Source organism: Argentina silus (genome assembly GCF_951799395.1).
Source record: "Argentina silus genome assembly, chromosome: 6".
Classification (NCBI taxonomy): Eukaryota; Metazoa; Chordata; class Actinopteri; order Argentiniformes; family Argentinidae; genus Argentina; species Argentina silus.
In genome coordinates, this window is record NC_139660.1 from 10,485,680 (window position 1) to 10,497,836 (window position 12,157).

At 45.6% G+C, this 12,157-nt stretch overlaps 2 protein-coding genes across 4 annotated transcripts in view; both read left to right on the plus strand.

The window, feature by feature from the left end:
- Window positions 1-7,589, plus strand: part of LOC310805319 (uncharacterized protein) — a 40,155-nt gene extending 32,566 nt beyond the window's left edge. For all 3 annotated transcript variants that reach the window (XM_083670927.1, XM_083670925.1, XM_083670926.1), the window contains 5 exons: window positions 537-758; window positions 934-1,179; window positions 1,301-1,431; window positions 1,818-2,213; window positions 2,329-7,589. In XM_083670927.1, coding sequence (XP_083527053.1) covers window positions 537-758; window positions 934-1,179; window positions 1,301-1,431; window positions 1,818-2,213; window positions 2,329-7,137 — 5,804 coding nt within the window. In that variant the 3' untranslated portion in view covers window positions 7,138-7,589. The remainder of the gene's footprint in view (window positions 1-536; window positions 759-933; window positions 1,180-1,300; window positions 1,432-1,817; window positions 2,214-2,328) is intronic.
- A 2,632-nt stretch (window positions 7,590-10,221) lies between these two features.
- ttr (transthyretin (prealbumin, amyloidosis type I)) lies at window positions 10,222-12,147 on the plus strand (the record flags this gene model as incomplete). The annotated part of the gene is made up of 4 exons (XM_083672302.1): window positions 10,222-10,287; window positions 11,395-11,534; window positions 11,691-11,826; window positions 12,040-12,147. 4 exons carry the CDS (start codon window positions 10,222-10,224, stop codon window positions 12,145-12,147), a joined length of 450 nt encoding a protein of 149 aa, XP_083528428.1.
- Between the last annotated feature and the right edge of the window lie 10 nt (window positions 12,148-12,157).

The window sequence follows — 12,157 nt, forward strand, 5'->3', positions numbered from 1 at the left end:
GAATAGTAAGCCTGATATCAGTTAGGCTTTGACAATGATCTGTCAAAGATGATTTTTATAATTCAAAATGAGCTAGTTGTCTTCATAACTGTTGGCCATTTCCAGCCAATTAGCTTTTTTTCTATTTGGAGCTCCTTGTTCCACTCGATATAGACCACAATTAATTAAACATTCAGGTGGAGTAGTTGGAAATACTGTACTTGCAGGTGATAAATCTTAGAAAGTACAGAGACAGAACCTGTCCAACTGCTTAACAATTCAGGGTGTGTCCTCAGCAAAGGGCACTGTGTTCAAAATGCATGGCAATAACAGCATGAAACAAACAATTCTGAACTGATCTCTACAAAATTGTTTATGGTCCATCCATAGTTCAATACAAATATTTATTTTCTTTATTTTTTACTTACGTAACAATATTTTCAGTTTGAAGAGATACAATTTAATCATACGTGCTATCAAACCAAAGTTACAATAAAAACAAATGTTCCTGCTTTTGTGATGTTTATTTTTCACCTATAAACATGTATGATTTTCAGATATGCCAGCTAAGACAGCAACAGGAACAATAGCCATCCAAGTTTTGGACTCCAATGACCACTGCCCAACCCTGACCACCACCTCTGAGAATGTGTGCTCGGATAAACGTGTAGTCTATGTGACAGGGTTTGATGAGGATTTTACACCCAACGCAGCTCCGTACAGCTTTACCGTGGTAACGGAGGGGACGCGTGGCAAGTGGGAGGTGGAACCCATCAATGGTAAGTGTCAGGAGGTGGCCAATATAAGGAGACATGTAAATATGTATGTCATGTCAACAAAGTCACATCATTGCAAATATACTGTTGTGTTGTAGGCATCCACATATAATATCACTATACAATATATGTCCTCTTCCAAGTGAAATCTCACTCCTCCCTCTCTCTCTCTCCCCAGAGACCACGGCTGCACTGCGGTCCCATGAGTCCCTGTGGCCAGGTGTGTATGAGATTGTGGTGGAGGTGGCAGATGAGCAGGGCCTGACCTGCCCAGAGAAGGAGGTGTTCAAGGTGCACGTGTGCACTTGCGTGGAGGACAGCGACTGTAGCTCTCGGAGCCTTACCAGCAAGCTAGAGACCACCTCCTCCAAACTGTCTGCCCCTGCCATCAGCCTGCTCCTTACAGCCAGTGCTCTGCTGCTACGTGAGTGGAGCTATGCTAAAGACATTCACACTCCAATCTCATCAAATATACATATGCGTACATGACTTATTATAAATGTCTATATCCTTGTCTTTCATCTCCTTGGTTCTGTGTGTTGCAGTGTTGCCTCTCATAATGCTGTTCTGTCAGTGTGGGGGAGCTGGGACCTTCGCTGACCAGTTCACTGACCTTCCGTTTGATGCTAAAGAATACCTCATATCCTACCACACCGAGGGCAAGGGGGAGGATAAGGTGAGTGGGGGAATGCATATATATAAGAGGCAAAGTGTCTGTGAAGCTTCAGTCCCATGATTACAGATAATATACAGTACCAGTCAAAAGTTTGGACACACCTTCTCATTCAATGGTTTTTCTTTATTTGTATTATTTTCTACATTGTAGATTAATATTGAAGACATCAAAACTATGAAAGAACACATATGGAATTCTGTAGTAAACAAAACAGTGTTAAACAAACCTGAATATGTTTTATATTTTAGATTCTTCAAAGTAGCCACCTTTTGCTTTGATTACAGCTTTGCACACTCTTGGCAAGGTGTGTCCAAACTTTTGACTGGGACTATATATATATATATATATATATATAATATCTACTTTGTTTGTTTTGGTTTCTGTAGGAGGTGCCCCTCCTCAGTGCTCCCTTAGTTGACCGAAGGAATGTAGGGACAATGCAGGCAGTGAATATGGCTACAAAATCCTCCAGACCCCCAACTACATATCAGACCAGTGAGTCTATCATGCGCCGTGACGATACACTGTGCCGTGAATCCAGCTACGGCCTTGGCCCCGGCCTTGGCCCTGGCCTTGGCCCCGGCCTTGGCCCTGGCTTTGGTTCCACCCCTGGCCCTGGGCTGATGGAGGTGGACCACACCTATGGGCTCCAGAGCAATAACTACAGCCTGGAGCTTGGCAACACCATGCACACCAGATACACCCAGGCTACCTATGCCGAAGAAGACATGTATGAGGACATAGCACTACCTAACGCTTTCCTGGATGACTACTACTCACAGGTAAGTTGCTGCGTTGAAAAATGTCAAAACTATACAGTGAATGTTGATAAAAAAAACACAAGTCTAAAGTTAAAAGGAGGCATTATTATAAAACGTCTCTTATTCTCTCATGCAGAAGGTGATGTGTGCAACGCAAAACCCGCCACTGAAAGACAGTCTGTTGATGTATGAATACGAGGGCCAGGGCTCTCCTGTGGGTTCAGTGGGCTGCTGCAGCCTCCTGGAATCTGACAACGACCTCCAGTTCCTCAACGACCTGGGGCCAAAGTTCAAGACCCTGGCTGAGATCTGCTCCCCTCCCAAACCTAAAATTGAGCGTGTTGTTGAGTCAAAACATACCAACATCAAAAGAGAGAACACTATCACCACTAGCAACGTCAACATTACCAAATCATCCATTAGCAACGTCAACCTCAACCAATCATCCACTGTCAACCTGGCCCAATCAGCTCCCACCAGTCCCATCACCAAGGTTACTAACATCAGTCAGTCTTCCACTCTGCCACGCCCATCTGGCCAGATCTTCTTGGTGCAGCAGCAGCAGCAGCCTGTGTACTACACCACCACCCCTGTACTGCAGCCCATGCACTACATACTGGAGCCACAGGTTCACAACACTGTGCTGCTGGCAGAGAGGCCCTCTCCCTCTGGTGCCAACCTGCAGAATGTGGTAGTGCTCAATGGGCCTCCATCAGGATCTGCTCAGGGCCTGGTCCTGCAGGGGCAGCGGGTGGTGTCTGACATAGTGGAGCCTCATGCTAACATGCAAGGTATGATATTGCTCAATGGGACCCCAGGGTCCAGAGGCTTGGTCACCCAAGGTAACAGGGTCATAACACAGACCTCTACCTCCTCCAACAGCTCCAATAACCCAAACAGCCCCACGATGCTGATGGCTGGGAGCCCAGGCTGGATTCAGGGTTCTGGACCCGGTAACCCAGGCTGGGTCCAGGGGGCTGGGCCCAGCAGCCCAGGCTGGGTCCAGGGGTCTGGGCCTGGTAGCCCAGGCTGGGGCCAGGGATCCATGTCTGGGGGCCCAGGCTGGATGCAGGGGTCCCTGCCCAGGGATGGCTTGTCTATGGTGGGGCCAGGCTCTGGTGGTAACTATGTGATAGTGGAGAGGCAGGTGGGTCCAGGTCTGGGGGAGGCACAGGAGTCTGGTCCAGGGGTACCTCAGGGCACTTTGCCCAGAGGTACATTCCTGATGAAAGAGGCTGTTCCCCCTCAGGGGGTTGTAGGACCTATAGCTCGGGGTGGTGTGTATGGCATTCTGCCAGGACACACCTTTACAGGGGGGGGAAATGTTGTGTTGGTGGAGAGAAGCCTGGAGCAAGTTAGGGATGGGCAGGCTGGGCTGGGATCACATAGGGTGGTGCAGGTTGGTGGTGGGCAAGCTGTGGTGGGGCCAATTGGGGTGGGTCAGGTTAGGATAGGGCAAGCTGGGGCTGGGCCGGCTGGGGTAGGACAGGTCAATATGGGCCAGATTATAATAGGGGAGGGAGTACCCATGGGAGTACCCATGTGCGGGCAGCAGGGCATCCCGCAGAGAGTATATTTCTCTGGACAAGGAGGGCTGGATAGGGCAGCGTCAATGGGTGGAACTCCATCAATTTCACCAGAATATAACAGCGTAGTTGAGAATCAGGTCTTCACTGAAACATCTGAGACAGTTGAGTCTGAAATGGCTGCTGAGCTTGAGAAGAAAATAATGTTTGAGGGCTACAGTGAAGCAGGTCAGGAATTTGATGAGGATCTAATTGAGGCTGAGACAGAGTTATCAGGGCATGAAATACCAACAATGCCCATTATAGAAACTGCACTCGATGTCCAGGATTCAATCATGGCTGACCTAATAGAGGAAACACAAGAGTCTGAGTTTTTACCACAGACGACTGAGCCTACTGTGACTGAGAGCACTGAGGAGGACTCCTTAGAATTTGCGTTAGCATCAGAGCCATCTGCAGAACAGTGTGAGCGATCTGACTCAATGGAGGAGAAACAAAGGGAAAGACCCATTGACTCAAGCTTTATGGTACAGATTATGGAAGAAGAGACAGAAGATCTTAGAAGCACTGAAGGGGTCATTGAAGAAATGGGACACCAGGAGATAAAGTCACAAAATGAGTCTGTCCCCTCTGATGACCTGTCTGATGAGGATGTATCCATGGTTGCCCAGTTTTCCTCACGAGAGGCATCTGTGTCTGGATCAGATATCATAGATCTAGTTGGTACAGATCAGACAGAGGAGGAAGAGTCGACAGAGTGGATTCAAGAGGAGGGAGTGAATTCAGAATCATACCAGGATGAACTACCAGTGGATCAATTCACAGATATCCAAAAGGGTAATACTGAGACAGAAGTGATTGTGGAATCAGAGTCACAGCAAAATGAGCCAACTGTTGAAAACATCACTGATAGCCTAGAAGAGACTAATGCTGAGGAGGAAGTTATGTCAGAATCACAGTTAGATCAGCTCACAGTGGACAAAATCACAGATAACCAGGAAGAAGAGAGTAATGCTGAGGAGGAAGTGATCTCAGAATCACAGTTAGATCAGCTCACATTGGACACAATCACAGATAACCAGGAAGAAGAGAGTAATGCTGAGGAGGAAGTGATCTCAGAATCACAGTTAGATCAGCTCACAGTGGACAAAATCACAGATAACCAGGAAGAGAGTAATGCTGAGGAGGAAGTGATCTCAGAATCACAGTTAGATCAGCTCACAGTGGACAAAATCACAGATAACCAGGAAGAGAGTAATGCTGAGGAGGAAGTGATCTCAGAATCACAGTTAGATCAGCTCACATTGGACACAATCACAGATAACCAGGAAGAAGAGAGTAATGCTGAGGAGGAAGTGATCTCAGAATCACAGTTAGATCAGCTCACAGTGGACAAAATCACAGATAACCAGAAAGAAGAGAGTAATGCTGGGGAGGAGGTGATGTCAGCATCACAGCAAAATCGTCTCACAGAGTGTAGCATCACTGATGATGATGTGGCGGTGAGTGCTCAGATGGCAGAGGGAGAAGTTGAGTCTTACCGGGAGATAGAGGAGGATTCCTCTGTGGTAGAGAGTACAGGTGTACAAGAGGAAGGGTCTTTACCAGAGGAGAAAGAAACAGAGATGATTCGGGGGATAGAAACATCAAAGGAGACTGAAACACTAGACTCAGAGAACATGGAGGAGAAGCCACATCAGGTCATTACTGGTCAAGTGCTGGTACCGGAAACGCTAATGTCAGCCAATGGAATGATAGAAGGAGACACCTCTCAATGTATCGATATAGACATTGTAGAGAGTCAAGATGTTGTTGGTCAAGATTTACATGACGGCCCTGACATAGAGAGCATGGAGGGTGAGGTGGGATCTGTTACACTAGTGGGGGGAGAAGAATCAAATTCAGTCTATGAGGTTACAGGGGAGGAGGCTGTGTCTGTTGAGGAGGGTGAAGTGGTCGGAGAGAGTCTGATGAGTTCTGGCCAAATTGCTGAAGGAAAAACCCTGACCTCTGAATACCATAACATAGAAGTAAAATATGTGGAGAATGTAACAGGAGAGGAGGAGGAGTCTGGAGAGCTGACTGTTGAGACAGAAGAGGTGGAGGTTGTTTTAGACCAACAAATTGAGTCCACAGCAGTCACACTAGAGGAGGAGTGTAGACAGTCACTCAGTAAAGAGCCAGCAGAGGAGATGGTGAGTTTAACCCTCTCAGAGCAAGGCTTACCATCAGAGACAACACAGGGAACACCAGAGGGAGGAGAATTAGAGGACGGTCCCACTGTAGCTGATACGGTAGCTGTATCTGATTTCCTAGAGGAGGTGGATACAGAGGTTACCTATTCAATAATAGAGACAGAGGGCCTTATAGAGGTAGAGACAGAGACAGTAGCAGTGTCTGCAGATGGGTTGACAGGAGAGGTAGTAGCGGGTGAGGTTGACTCCAGTCCAGAGGCTGAGCTGACAGAGTCTCAGAGCCCTGGGCAGGAGGAGAGTTCTGACACACTGACAGCTGGAGGGGGAGTGATTTTGCCAGGGGAAAAGGCACAGGTGGGTGATATGGGTGACCTCTCAGTATCACAGGATGGAGAGGTAGAGGAGGGTCCTCTGGTCACAGGTATGTCATCAGATGTGGAGGTGGCTTTAGAGTCGGCTGGCACCATGCAGGGAGTGGTGGAGGCTGTTAGTAGTCAGTCCCAGGGTGAACTAGAGGCTGTAGAGGCGGTGGGTGAGGCCTCTGATGGAGGGATGGGTGAGGCCTCTGGTGGAGCAGTGGATGAGGCCTCTAGTGGAGCGGTGGGTGAGGCCTCTGATGGAGTGGTGGGTGAGGCCTCTGGGGGAGTGGTGGGTGAGGCCTCTGGTGGAGTGGTGGGTGAGGCCTCTGGGGGAGCGGTGGGTGAGGCCTCTGGTGGAGCGGTGGGTGAGGCCTCTGGTGGAGCGGTGGGTGAGGCCTCTGGTGGAGCGGTGGGTGAGGCCTCTGGTGGAGCGGTGGGTGAGGCCTCTGATGGAGCGGTGGGTGAGGCCTCTGGGGGAGCGGTGGGTGAGGCCTCTGGTGGAGCGGTGGGTGAGGCCTCTGATGGAGTGGTGGGTGAGGCCTCTGATGGAGTGGTGGGTGAGGCCTCTGATGGAGTGGTGGGTGAGGCCTCTGGTGGAGTGGTGGGTGAGGCCTCTGGGGGAGTGGTGGGTGAGGCCTCTGATGGAGTGGTGGGTGAGGCCTCTGATGGAGTGGTGGGTGAGGCCTCTGATGGAGTGGTGGGTGAGGCCTCTGGTGGAGTGGTGGGTGAGGCCTCTGGTGGGTTAGAACAAGACCAAGCAGCCATGATTCAAATTGCCCATAATAAACTCAGGAAGAGCAAAAAGGGCTCCACTAAGAGCCCCAAGAGTCTGAAAAGTCCCTCAGGAAAGTGCAAACAACAATGAGAGCTCAGTCCCAGCATGTTTGAAGAGAGCGTGTGTATACTCTGTGTTCTCAGTTATGATGGACATTTTGATGTAAAACAGTATGTTTGGTCTTTCAGTTTTCTTATGTGTTAATGTGTTATTAGGGCAAAATTTTAAAGAAAATAGGTGTCCCATTTTGAAATGTATTTTCATTTTCCCAAGTGTAATAGTACCTTAACTTCTCCTTGGTAAATAATAAGACATTAGCATGCCTAAATAACTGACTATGCTTCTTTACGGGAAACATAATGTCAAATAAACGACAGGCTGGTTATACTTCTATTTGAATTTATGTGTTTCAGTTAATTACAATTAAATCACTTGGTGCAGTAGACAATGATTTAATATAATATATGGGTTCTGATGTTTAAGACTCTTGATGCACTTTTCATTTGCTTTTTTACTGACCTAATAAACATGAAATAATATGTTTGAAAGTCACTTCATCTTGTTCACTCATTTCTGGTCATATTTATTGAGTAATTTGACTGGGATCATTTTTGCTTTTTTGTAGTTAATCCAAGCTCTGAATGCTGAGTTTCTGTGTTTCCCACAGGTGTCACAGAGGATCTTGTCAGTTTTACCCTCAGGGTTAGGAGATGAGAGTCCTGATTTTCAACAACAGGCAGATACCTGCAGAACAACTTAACACTATACATAAGTGTCCTACATGGGCCAAAATACACATACACATTTAACAAAAACACTCACACTTGCCAAGCAAGAGGCATACTTTACTGCTTGGCATCACACGAAATGAACAAGTGATGAACACGTGTTTTATTAGTCACCTCGCTACATCTGCTTTGTAACACAGGGTATTCAGGTGTGAAATAATTTAATCAAAACCATATGACAGACACACACTCTCACACACTCTCTCTCTCTCACTTAGTCACTATACTGGTATGTGAGAGGGGTGTAATTCAACAAGTCAAAGTGACTAAACTGATCTCTCTCTCTCTCTCTCTCTCTCTCTCTCTCTCTCTCTCTCTCTCTCTGGCTGTAAAGTGGGGACTATGTCACCTGCTTTGTTTGCATGTAAGAATTCCTGTATAGTTTTTGATGATGTGACACATGATTAGTACTCGATGTCGTTGTTCTCAAAGTGACCAAAACAAATGATTATGTTAAAGCGAACCATGTCAGATGTTAGCACTATTATGTTCATCTAAAGTTACACAGAAGCCCTATGTGATATCAACATGAAAATACGAGAGAATTATCATGTTTTTCCGTTGTTAAAGGGGAATCCACTCATATTTTAGGTATCAGATTATTCTCCTCTAAAAATCTTTTGTTCTTTTAGACTAGACCTGCCTGTAAATTCTCAACCCTACATACTATAAGCCTCTTCTTAGAGTATGTAATCTTAGCTGTATCTTTAAAAACAGACCTCTAGCTGTATCCAAACTCCCAATCCAGCCACAGAGCTATTATGCAAAGTCTCTTAGTGGGAGACGAAAAATGCTCACTTAAACCTGGCAGCTAAACTTCAACGGCTGGTGGGTTTCCCTTATTGACAGAGCATAATCAACCTTATGAGGAGACAGTTTGAGTGTGGAATGGTTGTTGCTTTTTATAATAGAGGATGGTGTATAGTTTGATGTGGTCAAGGTTTGAGGAGTGTCAATTTCACCATTTCCTTTAGAAGTTGGAAAACTCTATAACTGACAATCCTAAAGGGCATGAATGGAAGCATACTAGACCTGCCTGTAAATTCTGAACTCTAAATACTACAAGCCTCTTCTTAGAGTATGCCATTTTAGCTGTATCTCTGATGAAAAAACTAATTATCATTCACTTCGGTCTGCTACAATGTAATGACAAATCTGTTTTTCGTATTGAGGGGATATCCTCTTATGTACATTTACATTTACATTTTTGACATTTAGCAGACACTTTTATCCAAAGCAACTTACAACAAGTAAGTTGATATGCAAAGACGAAGGTCTGAGTTGTTAAAATACAGAATTTTCAGTTTCCCATTGACTGCCATTGACTTCTGATTCTAAGACTACTGTAAGTTATTGTTACAAATAATCCTTACAGGTTACAGATGCCCTATAAGGTTACATAGAGTCCCTACTGAAGTTACATGGAAGCCCTATTGGTTACATGGAGTCCCTTCTGGTTACATGGAAGCCCTAAATTGTTTACAAAATGTGAGTCCTTTACTCACTGTCTCTCTCTCTCTCTCAAGGGGCAGCAATTTTATACATGCACATGGAGGGCGTAGGAATCATAGTGGCTTTTGTTCCCTTCAGTACACCTCAGGTATTTCCAATTATGTTGTTGTGGTTGTTTGATCTCTATGAGCACAGGCTTATCACTAACAAGCATAGCCATTGGCTTCACATGCTTTGGCTCCACCTGCAGGCAAAATATGAGAAGACTACTCTATGAGTCTACTCTATGCCTCACATATAGCAAATTGACACATTAATGGTTCAACAATGGTTAATCCCCTTTATCACAAGCCAAAAGGTATAAAGGGCACAGCATGGCATTAGGCAAGTCATAAAAGCCGTACATAACAAAACAGCGTCCCAGAGAGTAATTTACCTCAGGGCCTCTCTGGATTTTGGATTTGTTTGAGCCAAACTATCAATCATATATTTTGGAATTAGTCATACAAGATTTGCATGATTTTGTCATCTAATGACAGGCATATCTGGGCATAGACAGTGTTGTTTTACTTGTTAGATGCTGCAATTATATACTCTGCTGAATTTGACCAATCCATTGTTTTTTTGAGATTAGACACGTAATATGAGAAGACTGGCAGATTATCCTCTTAGCGCCCACCACTTCCTAATCCTCTTTTTTTTAATAAGATTGCTACAAAGCATGTTTTGTGTGAGTTACTCATTCTCTCGTTATTGACTCAGTCAACATCCTCAGGCACAGGCCTCTCTGGTCAGCTGACCTGGCAACAGAATGGGCGTACAGGGTGAGAGGGGACTGGGTATAAAGCCCACTGAGAGTGGTACATTGCCCATGTTTATGCCAGTCTGTCTGTACGTCTATCTGCATTAGCCTGCCTAATAATATTGCTCCAGGATGGTCAGATCACTGCTCTGTGTGCTTCTGGCTTCTGCTCTCCTGCTTTGCAGCGCTGCCCCAGTGGTGAGTGTGTGAGCGTGCGTCTGTCTGGTGGTGAAGGGGGTTGCTTTCTCAGAAAGCATTATCATCCTTATAATACATGTAATATCAGTAGAACCTTGATACCAGTGTTATAGTAGTGTGTACTGTATAGCACATGCTGGCCCAGGTCTGGTTAGAGATGCACATGCTGGCCCAGGTCAAGGCATGTTAGAGATTGGTATTGTTTGTGTTTATGTATCAATTCAATTCAATTAATCACACAAACAAAAAAATGGAAATTGGTATGAAGCAGTATGGGTATTTGTTAGTTTAAAGGCAACATACGTATATGAATCAAGAGCATATGATTTTAGTGACATACTGAAATGAACACAGGTCCATACCTTTATCTGCTCTTTGATCATCAATGACTGGACCTGATACAGTAATATTGAATGCAATTTCCGAGACTCATCATGAATAGCACACAGACCATTTATTCAGTTAGAAGGTTTAGGTCAGAACAGTGGCCTTGAGTGAGGTGGTTAATCTACATGTTCTGTACAAACTCTGGTCAGCTATGCAATGTAAATCCTGCCAGAGAACACCAGCAAGCTACATAAATATAACAGATTAGAACTGTCATCTGTGTAAATTGTCCAAGATAAGGATAACAAAACAAAGCCTTGAATATTTGCTTTAGTATCAGTAACAGCATGAATGTGTGTATGTGTGTGTAAGAGAGAGTGCAAGAGTGAAAGAGAGAATGAGAAACAAGAGGTTGGGGTGGGTAGTGCTGGAACCATCCATTCTTGTGTGGGATGGAATGCCATCAAGGTTGATGACCTCATAACTCCTCCTCATTACCACCTGACCACTCTGTTCAAAGATCTGCACTTTGATCTTCTTGTGCTACTACAGTGATAGATGCATTGTTTATGTGTACCATGTCTCTGACCACCATCCAGTGGGTTGTATGACCATACTTGCTGTGTTACTGGCAAAGGTGTGACAGTCAAGGCTCAGCCTTAAATGTGACTTCATGGTTACATTGTGGTCAGTATCTCCCATAGGTTTAGTGGTCTGTGTGATATTGTGTGACCGTGTATGGTTGTGTCTGTGACTGTGTTGGTTGTGTTTGCGACCCAGGACAGGCATGGCGAGTCAGACGCAAAGTGCCCTCTGATGGTGAAAATCCTGGATGCGGTGAAGGGTGTGCCAGCCGGCTCCGTGGCACTGAAGGTCTCCCGACAGGGAGCTGATGGAGCATGGACACAGGTCGCTAACGGGTATGAGTAGGATCCATTGTGTGTGTGTGTGTGTGTGTGTGTGTGTGTTTATTTGTTAATTCCAATCTATGACATTTCATGTGCACTGACATTAACTAATTATTTTAGCTAAACTAGTACATTGTATCCACTCCCTCTCTCTCTTCTCCCTTTCAGTGTGACAGATATGACAGGTGAGGTACATAACCTAATCTCAGAGCAAGACTTCCAGTCAGGGGTGTACCGTGTTGAGTTTGATACTAAGGCTTACTGGAAGGCAGAGGGCCGCACGCCGTTCCACGAGGTGGCTGACGTGAGTATAATCCACTCTGAACCCTCACAGTAGAAATTCAGGAGAGCATCAGAGCTAAGTCGTGTACTACTAGTAGCTCATTGTGTCCACAATGCTGTTTGTCCTTAGTGTGTGGAAAGAGTTTGCAGAACAAATTGTCCACAAGCTATCTTTCTATCTGTGGGGGTGGAGCAGTAATAACGTGTGTGTGTGTGTGTGTGTGTGTGTGTACAGGTTGTCTTTGAGGCCCATGCAGAGGGTCATCGTCACTACACATTGGCCCTGCTGCTTAGTCCCTTCTCCTACACTACAACAGCAGTTGTGGTGAATGCACATCAGTGACTTACACACC